This window comes from Mesoplodon bidens (assembly GCF_964165515.1).
Source record: "Mesoplodon bidens genome assembly, chromosome: 10".
Classification (NCBI taxonomy): Eukaryota; Metazoa; Chordata; class Mammalia; order Artiodactyla; family Ziphiidae; genus Mesoplodon; species Mesoplodon bidens.
Window position 1 is genome coordinate 91,462,859 of NC_138172.1, and position 15,185 is coordinate 91,478,043.

The 15,185-nt window shown below is 41.5% G+C and overlaps 1 protein-coding gene across 12 annotated transcripts in view; it reads right to left on the minus strand.

Annotated features, from left to right (window-relative positions):
* Positions 1 to 15,185, minus strand: part of RNF144B (ring finger protein 144B) — a 599,530-nt gene that overhangs the window by 511,499 nt on the left and 72,846 nt on the right. For 3 of the 12 annotated variants that reach the window (XM_081247027.1, XM_081247028.1, XM_081247029.1), the window contains exons 7-9: positions 13,153 to 13,242; positions 10,889 to 11,736; positions 5,680 to 5,733 (exon numbers count right to left, since the gene is read on the minus strand). In XM_081247027.1, the coding sequence (XP_081103153.1) occupies positions 11,596 to 11,736; positions 13,153 to 13,242 (231 nt within the window). In that variant the 3' untranslated portion in view covers positions 5,680 to 5,733; positions 10,889 to 11,595. Of the gene's footprint in view, positions 1 to 384; positions 1,128 to 1,213; positions 1,412 to 4,052; positions 4,074 to 5,679; positions 5,734 to 7,425; positions 11,737 to 13,152; positions 13,243 to 15,185 lie in introns of those variants that run through there. The other 9 variants (XM_081247024.1, XM_081247020.1, XM_081247025.1 and 6 more) reach the window with 7 other exon arrangements.

Here is a 15,185-nt window from a genome sequence, read left to right on the forward strand (position 1 = left end):
AGGTAAGAAACTCTCCTGTGCTCTCTACTTTCTTATGAATTACCTAAAGTTATTACCTAAAACCAAGTAGAAACATATCCCCCATACAATTGTTCTACGTTCGGTCTGGCTCTTTCATCATGCCCTATGAGTAATTTTATTTATTCTCCGTTTTGTTCCAAAAACGATTTAAGGGAAAATCCTATGAGTAAGCCTCACATTAATAAAACCTTTTCTAAACTGGCTCTAGGTAAAAACTGATAGCAATTGTATGGAGGCTTTAAGATTCAATGTAGTAATAATGTTCAACTAAGAAAATGATAGTGCTTTTTAAAAGCACTTATTCTGTAGGTGATATAACTACCAAAATGCTACCGGTATATATATATATAACAAACTGCCATATATGTGTGTGTATAAACATCTTTCTCATTTGCTTTTTTTTCCTTTCTCTGGACCAGGTCTTCATTAAATGATACCTCTAGACTAGTGCAGGCTCCCCCTAACTAGTCATGCTACTTCCAGCTTTCCCCCTTGCAATTCAACCAGCACAGTGCCGTCAGATTAACCTGCTAAAGTGTACCTTTGCACGTATCACCCTTCAAGCTCAGAACTGTTACTCAGCTCCCCAATGTAATAAGAACCCACTAACTCCTGAGCCTGGCACCCAAGAGTCCCTTTTTCCTCGTCATTTTCTGGCTTTCCTCTGTTCTAAAAGCGCTTTGTTTCAGCTTAATTAGGCTAGTTATCAATCCTCAAGCCACCTTGCTCTCATCATGCCCCCTCTCCATAATGCCCTTGTCTCCTTCTTTGCAATCACAATCCTAACAACCTTTCAAAGCCCTGATCCAGTCCTGTCTCTGTAAAGCTCTAACCAAAAAGTTTCAGCAATATCTATCCTCCTCCACATGCTCCTAACACATACCTCAGCCACTCACCTGTCATCTAGCAGGCATGACCTGATATGGTTATTCATCTTTCTACAGCCCAATGTGTTCTTTCTCCTCAACCAGACTAAGTCACTTTAGGCAACTAATCGCCACACATTTGTTTGTACAAAGACGGAACTGAATACATGCTTCATAATGAGAATGGTAACCTGATAGACTTGCCTTCTTCAGTGTGTTCAGCTACAGATGGGCCATGTCCTGGAGGAAACAAGGCAAAGGTGAAGCATCTTTAAGAAGTGAATTTTACTTAGGTAATTTACAATATTATCTTTAAAACGAAATCAAAATAATATGGAGCAGATTGTAATTTTAGATGAATGTTAAAGACAAAATTAAAAAGTAAAACAGGAGATGTCAAAAAGTTTCTAGTCCTCAGCAGTTCACTTGGGGCAATGCTTTCAGGTCATTCTCCTCCTTCCAAGGGTGAGTTCGTGTTCTTGTATCAGTTGAGGATGTTTATGTGGAAACATTCAAGAAATACCCTGTAGATTATGAATGAGCAGCAAGGAAAGAATACAATCATTTCCCTTTTTTTCCCCATTTTTATTTTAAGATGCAATCAACACACATTTTTGTTTTCATTAAAATGGGTAATAGAAATTAAACCTGAAGATTTGTTTAAGTCTTTATTTTACTTGCTTGGTTATGATATATTTGTGACATCAGATTTAAATATTAGAAATGAGTTTTAGTGTGACCATTTTTAAAATTAAATCTCAAATGTTTAAAAGTCAAAATTTTAAAGTATTTTTTGAATATTGATTGCTTTTGCTTTTTAGTTTACTGTTTTTGAAATCCAGGAGTAGTTTTGTGTTCTACTTTTGAAAATAAAATTAAGTCTGAATAAAAATTTCTTTGTTCCTAAGTAGATGTGCCCATCCATCCACCTATCTACTACTCACACACGCGCACACACACACACACACACACAATAGATATATAGATAAGTAAATACACTATCATATATACTATCCTATAACACATCCATTAACACATGTACATATGTGCCATTAATTTAATTCAATTCACAGAACATGCCATGTGTACAGGAAACAGAGATAAATTAATCAATACCAAGCAACTGAATGTTAAAAAGACTCCTCAGACTGATGCACTCAGAATAAATAGTCCATTGTGTGTTTAAAATAAGGATACTGAGGTTCTGATGTTTTTAGTATAAGTACTAGAGGAAACACATCTCTGAAAATCCCCCAAACAACTTTTGTTGTAAGTCTTTTCAGCCATCAAGAGCTGTAAACAAACCAAAGTTCAACCACTGTTCTTTGAATTTGCTTATTTTAAATAAACTTGTAGTGTATTTCACATGCTTCTGGAATTATCTATAATTTTGTGCCTGGAAGCTTCTTCCGGTAATTACCAGTTCCTTGTCTAATAAGGAGAATTTCCCTTTTGTGTACTATTCTCATGTATATGAGGCTCACAGTGGGTGCTAGTCATCTTTTCCATCTTACACAAAAGGTTAGATTTGAAGTGGACTTGGAAAATAATCACTTCCAATTTTTAAGATGAGGAAACTGAGGCCAAGATAAATTGTAAATTGTCCAAAGCCAAAAGGAACTAGTAGAGGTCTCACACCTCCTTCTACTCTTCCATTTCTAGTCAGAAAAATGGCCATTCTACAAAACATCTAGAGTATCTGGTCAGGGTCTGTATTCCTGCATTGGGGCAGGAAAATGGAAGAGGTGATGACCTTGACTTTCAGTGCAGGTCCTTCAACAACAGGCAGCAACTGGTTAACTGAAAACCAGTGCTTTATTGGTCTGACCTGGGCGGAAACACCATCCTGTACTTTAAGTCAACTCTTGAAAGGAGTTGTCCTTCTGCTTCCTGAATCCGACACAAGATTCAGTCCAATCCTGAATCTTCTGAAGGTTTGTTCAGAAAGATTGAGATCAGGTTTTCTTCTAAGCCCATGTGGAAAACTCTGTCTCACATAAAGACCAAGCAGACCTCTCAAGGACGCCAGCCAGAAGCAGAGTTACTGTTAAAACCTTGGCCATGCTAGGCTTAACTGAAAATTCAGATCAACAGTTCCCTTGTAGGAAGCCAGATATTGCTTTTAACACTTCCCTGAGTTTGTGATTTCTTCTAGTTGATACTATCACGCCTGCAAACTGCTTGGCTTTAAGGGGCAGGGAAACAGAATGGTAAAAGCTAGATTTCCTATTGAAAATGACAAACATATTCCCATTGGCCACTTTATAATTTAAAATTATGGAAGTCAGAAAGATGCAGCCAAAGAGGATGTCAAAGAGATCTGAATTATAAGAAGGACTCGATGTGGCTTGAAGATGGAGGGCACCACACAGAAGGCATGAGAACAAACTGAATTCTGCCAACAACCAGTGAGCTTGGAAGAGAACCCCGAGCCCCAGATTAAAACATACTTGGGCCAACACCTTGATCTTCAGCCCACTGAGAGCCTGAGCTGAGAACCCAACTACATCATGCCAAACTTCCGATGTACAGAAACTGAGATTAATGAATGTGTTGCTTTAAGCCACTATTTTAAAATTTAAAATAATGCTAAGAGGCCCTAGGCTGGCTCGTGCAAGATGTGGGTTCAAATTCTAGCTTTGCCACCAACCCACTTTATGAACTTGTGCCATGTCACCTAGCCCCGAGTCTCAGCTCCCATCTGTAAATTGGGGGAGGGGCATATTAATAGCTATTTCCCAGAATAGTATGAAGAGCCAATGGAAATGTGATTTAAAGTACTTTGCACACCATAAGAAATCTTGTAAATGCAAGCTTTTACCATAAACCTCCCCCAAGAAAAACTTCTTGTGCTTTTATGAACGCATTTCTTTCTCCACATATCCTCCATTTTAATGGAGCATAAAATTAGCTACATGCTTGTGAAATATTTATGAAAAAGTGACATGAAGGATTTTTTTTTTTTTTTTTTTTTTTTTTGCGGTACGCGGGCCTCTCACCGTTGTGGCCTCTCCCGTTGCGGAGCACAGGCTCCGGACGCGCAGGCTCAGCGGCCATGGCTCGCGGGCCCAGCCGCTCCACGGCATGTGGGATCTTCCCGGACCAGGGCACGAACCCACGTGCCCTGCATCGGCAGGCGGACTCTCAACCACTGCGCCACCAGAGAAGCCCAGGAATATTTTAAATCTAAAAAGACAACATATTTACTGAGGAGGTCATTCCTACCTCACACACATTCACAAGCTTGAAATATATTTTGGGGACACCCCCTTAGTTCTCTTTTCTCCTTTGGAAAGCGTCTGACTACAAACTCATCACCCACACTCACAGCCACAGCACACACAGTACAATGGCTCCCTCTCCTCTCCCCTCCTAACAAACACTTAGAAGCACTCTGACATTCGTGATCTCATCCTATCCTCCTAAGCCTGAGTTAAAATGGACAAAATGACACCATGTGACAAATGGCTGGCCCCAAACCACACCACCAGTCAAGAGCAAAGCCAGGCCTGGAACTGAAGCCACTTCTTACAAGCTGGGTGTCTGTCCCCCAACCCCACACCACCTGGACTAGCAGAAGGCAGGGAGAACAGAGGACGTCGCCTGCTGGTTCTGTGCCTGGGGTGACACAGATTTACCAACACTCTCCCAACTTTGTTCACGTGCCCTTGTGGTGCCAAAGTCCTAGCGCCAGGCTGGAATTTGGGACACACCATGCAGGGCAGTGTGTGGATTTCTGGACTTGTTTGCTTTTAGTGAAACAAACTGGCTTGACTTCAAGAAAATCAGTCCAGGCTAATGAATAATCAGATGTCTCACAACCCACCTTGAGAAAATCTTCATGTTTATTTTATCTTAATATGGTCAATAGCATTCATGTCAACAACCCATCCACTCCCTCCAAAAGAAAATATACCCCCTCAAATCACGCCAGGTCAGTAAGGAACCACTAGATAAAATGGCTAACATTAGACTTAATCTGCTTCTCATAAAAAGCCTGAATCCTAGTTTTAACACACAGAAAAAGGAAAGCTGATAAAACTGAAAGACAAAGTTTATGCAGAAAATGAAACTCAAAGCACGTCTTTATACAGATCAGAAATTCATTAATTTCATTATTTAGAGCCTCTTTTCTTGCGTTTGAAACTGCCAATCGACTGATTTATTTAATTCTAGGCCACAAATACACTTTAGAGTACAAGTTAGTAATGTTAATAGGGAAGAATCTGGATCTGAGTTAATCACGTTGAGTCTTGATTGAAAACATTAAAAGGAACTGATGAGGGCTTCCCTGGTGGCGCAGTGGTTGAGAGTCCGCCTGCCGATGCAGGGGACACGGGTTCGTGCCCCGGTCCGGGAAGATCCCACCTGCCGCGGAGCGGCTGGCCCCATGAGCCATGGCTGCTGAGCCTGCGCGTCTGGAGCCTGTGCTCCGCAACGGGAGAGGCCACAACAGTGAGAGGCCTGCGTAACGCAAAAAAAAAAACAAAAGGAACCGATGACAATGTATCTCGTATTTGTGGGGAAGAGGTGAACACTTTGGCTTTTGGAGTAAGTACACGGACGCAGCTATAATTCTAGTTCCAATATTAGCAAATCAGATACACACCCCTGCATTACTTCTCTAAGGAATCACCATCTGTCTCCTGTCTCCTGCCCTTCTCTAGATGAACCCCAGGGAGTGATTGGGGTCAATCTCAGGGGGTGGCCCTTTGCCCTAGGCATATTGTCAGACACACCAAAATACAGACTCTAAATGACTATTTGAAATAATACATTCTCTTATACATACCTCCACTGATGCAGACAATTGGAAGAGGAGGACATTTTCTTGGGACTCACAGACCTGAGAGTAAAGGAAGCTCAGAATTACTAGCTGGTTTTTTTTTTTTTTTGGCCACGCGCTGCTTGTAGGATCTCAGTTCCCCGACCAGGTTAAGATTAAACCCGGGCCACAGCAGTAAAAAGCCCAGAATCCTAACCACTAGACCACCAGGGAACTCCTGTGGCATTCTTTTTCTATCTGTCACTTATAAATAGTATGACCCCTGGCAGGACATGTACACAAAACTATTGGTTTCTCTATGAAGTAGATCCAATATCTGCCCCACTTATTTCATAATATTGTTCTCAAAAGTTCTTTAAAAAGCATATACAAAAATATATAAATAAAACATACTATAGTTACTATTAAATTATTCAAAGAAATTCATTTCTTTCTCATAATGTAGAGCTGGATACTATCTTTAGGGTCTAAAAAATACCTAGAGGGCCTCCCTGGTGGCGCAGTGGTTGAGAGTCCGCCTGCCGATGCAGGGGATACAGGTTCGTGCCCCGGTCTGGGAGGATCCCACATGCCGCGGAGCGGCTGGGCCCGTGAGCCATGGCCGCTGGGCCTGCGCGTCCAGAGCCTGTGCTCCGCAACGGGAGAGGCCACAGCAGTGAGAGGCCCACATACCGCAAAAAGAAAAAAAAAAAAAAAAAAAAAAAAAACCTAGATTTATTATCTAACAAATGAAAATAATTGAATTACAGGAAAAACCTAATTATAATTCTCCTCCAAACTCACTAGATTCATAATTTACATTGCAATGAGTTTGCTGGTTAGGGGATTAATTAAAATCACTGCTGTATAAAATGGTTCATTCAATAATTCTTTGGAAATGCAAATTCAAGTTCAGCAAATAATAAGCACACTTTAAAAACGAAATAATGTTGACATTCTAGGAGAGGTTTAAGCAAATTAAGAAACGATAACCCAAAAATGTTTTTAAATGATCTTATTGATTTCCTCCAAACTGAATGCTTAGAAAATGAAATTTGAATTATAAGTCAGTTGTAAACATTTGTGCTCAGGTATCATATTAGAAGCAAATAACATTCAGCAAAAAGCCATCAACACCAGTATAGGAATGTGAGTTTCCAGTTTTGCAGAGACACAAGTCCTAGTTGTTAACCAACTTCTGGCACTCAACTTCATGCAGTCCTGCCTTGAATACTAATCAAATGGAAATGACCTGAAGTTAACCCTCTACCTGTAGATCCTTTCTTTAAAAATCATAACAAGGAAACACATTCCTCTAACATACTTTTGGGAGGTTAGAACTGACCTTAGAGCACACGGAGCCCAACACGTATTTTATAGAGTTGATAGCTCTGATGCCTGGCAGCATTTTTTATTAGGATGATCAAAGACCTAAATTATTGGTTATTTTTCTGGATAATGATCAATGCCTGTGCATTGGCAGTGCGAAGTATCACACACACAACAGAAAAGTCTGCAACAAGTGAAGGCATCACACTTGCTATTTCTTTTTTTTCTTTTTTTTTTAAAGATGATGTTGGGGGTAGGAGTTTATTAATTAATTTATTTATTTTTGCTGTGTTGGGTCTTTGTTTCTGTGCGAGGGCTTTCTCTAGTTGTGGCAAGTGGGGGCCACTCTTCATCACAGTGCGCGGGCCTCTCACTATCGCGGCCTCTCTTGTTGTGGAGCACAGGCTCCAGACGCGGTAGGCTCAGCAGTTGTGGCTCACGGACCTAGTTGCTCCGCAGCATGTGGAATCCTCCCAGACCAGGGCTCGAACCCCGTGTTCCCTGCATTAGCAGGCAGATTCTCAACCACTGCGCCACCAGGGAAGCCCGTTCCTATTTCTTTTAAGAAACAAGGTAGCAAGAGTTACTTCCATATATGGTATTGCAGATTAGGTTACTTTTTTGTCAGCTCCGAACCTAAGATTTAATAATGACTTGGTTGGCTCCTGGATGATAAAATTGAACGTGTCTAAAAACATGCAGCATAACAAAAAATAACACACTTGATTTCCTGCTCCACATTTATTGGGGCCAGAGAGACTAAAACAGCTATTTTCCTCTCAAATACTTGGAAAAATATAATAGTACGGCAATTTCTTAAATACATAACAAAACTTTCTGGATCATGAATCAACATGAGATGTAACAGCCTATAGATATCAACCGTAACAGCTTTATAAAATGTCATTCATCGAAGGCATTCTGAAACTATCTTTAAAGCTACACATATACACATATTCTATATACATAAAGGCATCCATTCATGAACAGAAAGTCTTTTAGAAGCACTGCGTAGGGAAGACTAAAGTAATGCATATCTAGATTCTGTATAATTTTTTTTTCTTTTTTTTGCGGTACGCGGGCCTCTCACTGTTGTGGCCTCTCCCGCTGCAGAGCACAGGCTCCGGACGCGCAGGCTCAGAGGCCATGGCTCACGGGCCCAGCCGCTCCGCGGCATGTGGGATCTTCCCGGACCGGGGCACGAACCCGTGTCCCCTGCATCAGCAGGCATACTCTCAACCACTGCGCCACCAGGGAAGCCCTAGATTCTGTATAATTTTTAAGAGACAAGTGGGGTTCTAAGAAACGGCGATTTACATTCAAACAAACATGTAGATTTTCAAACCTGAATAGGTGAGATTTTTGTGATGCCAGCGACAAGAAAACTCACACTGTGAATTGTTGGTTTTTCAAAGGCCTCTTTCAAACTAGAGATTTCCAGTCGGGAGCAAACATCCATGGCATGAACAAATAGGATGCCTAAGATTCTAAAACTTGGTTCCATGTGGTTTTCCTCTTCACCTCCCTGCCTAATAACAATGGGAAAATTCCCTAGAAGGGGCAACAGCTAAACGTTATGGAATTACATCCAATAGCTTTTCTGGATGGTGAGTTATCCCATCCAGATTACAATGTGGCAAAGGATTTGTTTAATTTCTATTTCAAATGGACTACACTCCTTCAAACAAAACGATCTTCTGCCACAACATCCAAAGATAATTACATAGACCCATATTTCTTCCTAGGACGGACAGAGAATCACTAGGGAAGGACAGAGCTGACAGAGGAAGGCGACAAGGGTAAACCCTTTCTCTGGCCAGTTATACAAAATGAAAACATCAGTCTCTGTTATCAAAGTTGCCAGCTTTCCCCATTATAAACACAATCTCTAGACTGGCTTGCATCTCACCCTTTGATGCACTGGAGATATATGTGGGTTTTAACCAACCAACCAACCTGTTCCTGATGATTCCAACAATCTCCCACAGGCCAAATTGTTGAGCGCTTTAAGGAAGAAGTCACCAGTTTTCAGGCACTTTTCAACATTTAAAAACTTAAGTCCAGTTATTTTAAGCTATTCTCTACTTCAGTTCTTTTTTTAAATTATTTTATGTTATATATATTTTTTGGCTGTACTGCATGGCTTGCGGGATCTTAGTTCCCTGACTAGGGATCGAACCCGTGTTCCCTGCAGTGGAAACATGGAGTCTTAACCACTGGACCACCAGGGAAGTCCCTCTAAATCCAGTAATTTTAAATCTATTTTACAAACACGTCCCACTCCCCACAAAAAAAGTAAGCTCATTCTTTTATAGTATCTCTGTGAGAAGACATAGTCCTTCAATTTGGCAAGGAAATAGCATAGATGCTTTCTTCCACTTTTACTCCAAATTCAGGAGCTCTACCTCAGACAACATAGAATTTTAGGTTACCTGAAATCAGCCCGTTTAAAGATTCTTTGTGGAACCCAGCTTGAAGACTGTATTAATATGGGGGCGTACATGGCCATGACTGACATTCTTGGTACAAAAATTCAATTTCAGTTGAGTTCCTGTGATCCCCTGAGCAGTTATAAATGCCCTGTACTATAATAAGGCAGTGTAAGAAAAAGCAAATTACTCAAATATATATCCATTTATATTTGTACTAATATGAAATACAGTGCTAGAAGAAGAGATTGATTTTTTTTCCTGAAGTGTTTAGAGTTTCAAAGGAAAATAAAGACACTTACTATTGAGAAATCCCTAATGAATAATTTAAAATATTTTGGGGTTGGTGGCCATTCAAAAGTTTTCCCAGAGTTCTCATCTATGTTCTATACAAACAGTAAATAAAAATGTACACAACCAATAGATGTACTATACATATATCAGATATCAATATATATATCTTCTTAAATATACACATCCCCACTTAGAATACAATCCATTACATAGGCAAAGCATCGTTCTTTAATAACAGGTCCAGGATAGCAGCAATTTAATAGTCTAGTTACCCAGTTACCTCAGAAAATAGGTCCTGATAGGTCCTGATGTGGTACCCCTAGCTTCAAGGAGAGCCGTCCACTAACATTTAACATGGTTCTCACGAAGCACCAGGTTACTTTGCTAATGGCAACTATAGTAAAAGTTACTGTCTTTTCAAAACTCATTTATTCAAAATCTGACTAATAGAATAATGGGAAAAATAAGCCACAACGAGGTGATATGAACCCAAACTATTTAAGATATATAAAGCATTTACATTTTGTTTCTCAGACATTTTTTGTTGTTTTATCAGTGCCCTGTATATACAAAAAGTACTCTGATTGCCCTAACAGATGCTGAAAGAGCAAAACTTTGCTGCTGGGAAGAGAGCTGCTCTGAATTGTGTTTGAAAATACAAAAACAACTTGATTATCAATTAGTGTTTTTATGAACTGGGATGGCACATTGTACTATTTTAAAAGAGTTACGTTTATGAGTCAAAACCTTCGGGGAACTTATGAACTTGTAACCAAAATTTACATATATAATATGCAAAAAATATTTAGGTTGATTTATAATAAACCATATTAGTCCCAGAAGAATGGCTTTTAAGTAAACATTTATTTTGTGTGTACTACTGGGTAAATCCATTCATGCCCAATGAATAGAAACTCTAGGTAGGCAGCATGTTATACAGATTCTAGATATACCTATGGACTTTAATATTCACTCTCGGTGTGTACTTGCAGGTCCAATTCTAAATCTGTTGGGTGCATGAACAGAGAGCTCAAGAAAGGTCCCTGATACCTGTGATGATGATTTTGAATCTCTGCCACTCTATCCATATTTCATATAAAACAATCCTGTAGACCACAGCTACTAGCTGTAAGAAAAGTTTATCACCCAGGGGAGAGATACTACATTAGACCAGATTGTTTTACCTGCTGCAGCCCTTTTCCTGGGAAGGGACAACTCCCTCTGCATAGCAGTTACTCCTGCTTGACACTGAGGCCACACAGGAGAAACCTATTGTGTTTCCACCAAGTTCCTGGGGAATCAGCACACCCGCCAACCGGCAGAGGCAGAACCGCCATATCAGCTCCTAAAATAAGCAGCTCTCTTATAATTCTTACAAGAATTACAATTCTTCTAAGAATTTCCCCTTAAACAGTCTGATTCTTCCCCTCCTACAGGAGGTTTTCCTCATGCTTCTCATGATGGTCAAATCAACACAACAGACTCTGGCTTCTCAGTGAGCATGTGTGTTGTCTTAACTGGCAGCACATTTATTACACCAAGTGTTCATTCAGGCACCTTGAATGTGGCTGGAAGTTGAACAGTCCAGTGGGATCCTTCAGACGATAGCATGATGATGTGTTAGTTCCTCCCCATCAACCCCAAAGCTTTCCAACACGCTCCATAGACATGGCCTGGACTGTTGAACTCGGTTCTCTTTACACAGGAACATACGCACCAGCGCTTGGCCTTGTTGGATGCCGAAGGTGGGCGGGCAAGTTCAAAGTCTGGACACAGAGGCACTTCCAAAGTTTGGCAAGGAGGGGGAGGCGAGTTCACTAAGGGGGGCTTTATCACTGTGCTGTCTCGTATAACCCAGACATCTGTGGCACATGGATACGAACGGAGATCTTTAGGTTGTGGATGGGTCATGCTTTTTCTTCTTGCCCCGACAGGACTTGCAGATGCAACAGATTATACATGGGGAAGCCAGGAGCAGCAAGGGTGAAGTCACCAAGGCAATGATGCCCAACCCCACAAGAATCCCGACCACCTGGAAATGTAGAAGAAAAGCCTATTTCAGCAGTTCAATCTTCCTATGTGTACACTCTACCATCATCTGTGGACTGTTTGTGTCCCCCACCCCAAAATTCATAGGTTGAAATCCTAATCCCCAATATGATGATGTTTGGAAATGGGGGCCTTTGGTAGGTAATTAGGACATGAGGGTGGTGTCCTCATGATGGGATTAGTGCCCTTATAAAAAGAGCGGAGAGCTTGCTTCTCTCTCCATTCTCTGCCATGTGAGGACACAGTGAGAAGATGGCCACCTGTAAACCATGAAGAGGGTCCTCACCAGAACCCAACCACACTGGCACCCTGATCTAAGACTTCCAATCTTCAGAACCGTGAGAAATAAATTTGTGGTTTGAGCCGCCCAGTCTAGGGTATTTTGTTATAGCAGCTTGAACTAAGACACCATCTCAGGCACATAAAGCAGTTACAATTATGGGATCTTCTAGTCAGTGCCCGGAAGGACAAACCAAATGCTAACTCAGGCTCTGGTGCAAGCCCAGTGGGATCATGAATTGTTGGCGTTGGCTCCCTACCTGTTTCTTCAACAGTCTTAGAGGGATGTTAATAATGGTTACTAGGCTATGAACACTGACTCCCTCAAAAGGAACACGGAAATAAACAAACAAACAAACAAACAAATACTATTAAAAATAAATCAGGACTCCCTTTGAACCTGCCACGTAAACACACAATGATACGTACAGAGGGATCTAAGCCCCAACAGGGGCTCATGGGATTTTATTTTATTTTAATAAATTTATTTATTTATTTTTGGCTGTGTTTGGTCTTCATTCTTGCACGCGGGCTTTCTCTAGTTGTGTCAAGCGGGGGCTACTCTGCTTTGCGGTGCATGGGCTTCTCACTGCGGTGGCTTCTCTTGTTGCAGAGCACAGGCTCTAGGCGCACAGGCTTCAGTAGTTGTGGCTCACGGGCTCTAGAGCGCAGGCTCAGTAGTTGTGGTGTACGGGCTTAGTTGCTCCGTGGCATGTGGGATCTTCCTGGACTAGGGCTCGAACCCGTGTCCCCTGCATTGGCAGGTGGACAATGTGGCCACCAGGGAAGTCCGGCTCATGGGATTTTAGAGCCCTGCCTTTCATAGCAAATATGCCTCAAAGGGCTTTGGGAAGGTCATTCTCTCCATTTTTTCAGGAAGAACGAGCATTCATCTTCATTCTGCTGGTCACTGTTAATTACTTGGCTGCTCTGTTGCCCTGCCCCTCCACCTCTCCTCTAGGAGACTGTGCTCATAAATTAACTTCAGGCCCCAGAAGTTCCCCAGAACCTCTCAGGCTGGGCTGGGTAAGTAGGGAATGGAGTGGGAAGGATAAGTAGGTGGGCTTTTTAACCCATCCTAAGTCTGGCTTCTCTCACGTTCCTTTCAAGGTCAGGGTACCTGTGTTCGGTTCCACATCACAGAGGCTCTCGAGTGGCCGAGCTTATTCCTACACGGCCCTTTGTCATAATGTCTGAGGAAAATGTCATTCTGAAAAGCAAAGAGAGGTTTCAGTAAACACGCACTTTTGAGTTGAGAAATGGATGCTAACCCCATCAGATCACCTCACTGGAAGCAAAGGCTCTTTCTGGTGATATTAACGACAGCCTGTGGAAACTCCAAGCTAACAATCCTTAGACTGTATTTTAGTAGTTTTACACATCATGGAGTGAAAACAGATGATAGTCCTTGAGACTCCATTGATTCTAAACAAGATTAACGACCAGACCAATTATCTTTGAAAGGTAGCTCTAGCAGAGGTGCAGTATGGAATGAGAGGACCACGAATGAGGCAGCTAACAGGTTTCATAGTCAACCAGCTGAGATAAAATGCCAGTGGCTGAGATGGAGAAGAGGTAAATACAGCCACGAAGAATTAAGAAGGTAATTAACTAGATGGGGAAACAGGGAGAAGAAATCACAGATGAGGGAGAAGCACTGGGTAGAAGGCTTTATTGAGGGAGGTGACAACATAGAGATGCATTTTGTTGGGAAGATGATGACCACAGTTTGGACGTGTTGAACTTGAGAGATACTTGAGACATTTAAGCAGTACTGTTCAAAAGACAGCTGATTACATAGATCTGGATTTTGGGAAAAAGACTTGGGAAGCAATGTCCTTGGGCTGAAGACACCACAGAAGTAGATGAGATTACCCAGACAGAGGGTGCAGACTGAGAAGTGAAGAGGTTATTGAACACAAACATTTAAGAGAGGGCCAAGGAAAAAACCTGGAAAGGAAACTGAGCAGTGGCCAGAAACAAAGAAGGGAAATCAGAAGAGATGGTATCACTGGAGCAGAGGTGGTTGAGATGTGAAAGGCAGTGGAGAATCCAGGTAAAATGAGGAATGAAGTATCCACTAGATTTTACCCAAAAGGAATCTCTCACAGTCTTGGAAGAATGCAGTCAGGGTGTGTCTAGGGGGCAATCTGAGTCAGTGCAGTGACTGGAGTGTCAACAGCTAGAGGTGATTATGCTTTTTTGAGTCTTGGCTTCTAAAGGAAGGAGAGGAATAGAATGGCAGTAAGGGAAAGATGTAGGCTTGAGAAAAGTGTTACTCGTTTTTAAATGGGATACAGTTGAATGTGTGGGTAGGTTGGAGAGTAGAGAATGGAAGTTGAAGTCACAGGAGAGAGAAGATATGAATGAAGGGGACAAGTCTCTGAGGTTCCCAAAGCAGAGGATGAAACAGCAGAGATGAGAATCAAGGCAGAAACAAACCCAACTCCCCACAGCAAAACTCAAAATCACTTTTTTTGGTGTCTGTCTCAGGCTTGGCTTTTGGATAATCACCCTTCTCCCAGACCCATGCTCTAAGACTTTCCTATAAACAAAGATCAACACCACCATCTGACGTGGAACACTTGTCTACAGGAAAACATCATTATCCACGAGCCAATGCCCCCTTGGCTAAAACTGAGAAAAATGAAACCTCAAAACACAATGACCAGAAGAAGATGCTGTGTATCTAGCAATTTCACATCTGTAGCATTTTACTCGCGTACCAGAACAGCACAAGTGACGGAACACTGTGTTCTTTGCAACACCATGCCCAAAACATATTTCAGCCAAGGGAAGGAGTGATCTGGCACACATATTTCTTGCCTTACTCTCTTGCCTCCTAGAGAGAACCTCATGGTCTCAGCCTCCTAGTGGATATGAATCCAATTACTGTTTTGGTTAAACCTGAAGGAAATCAAAAAAGATTTCTTTCATTTATAAAGCATGAAGGGTGTACAATCATGAGTCATACCCTCATCCAGAGTATCATTCATTTGGAATTAGGAGAGGTCTCAAATATCCAACATAATTGTAATTCAAGGGGTTATAATAAATAGGATTTTTTTTTAAAGAATGAAAACATGTCTTTCAACCTGACCTGCTAGGCTCCTAGAGTCTAAAATGTCAAACTTCTCCTCCCCAGTGCATACC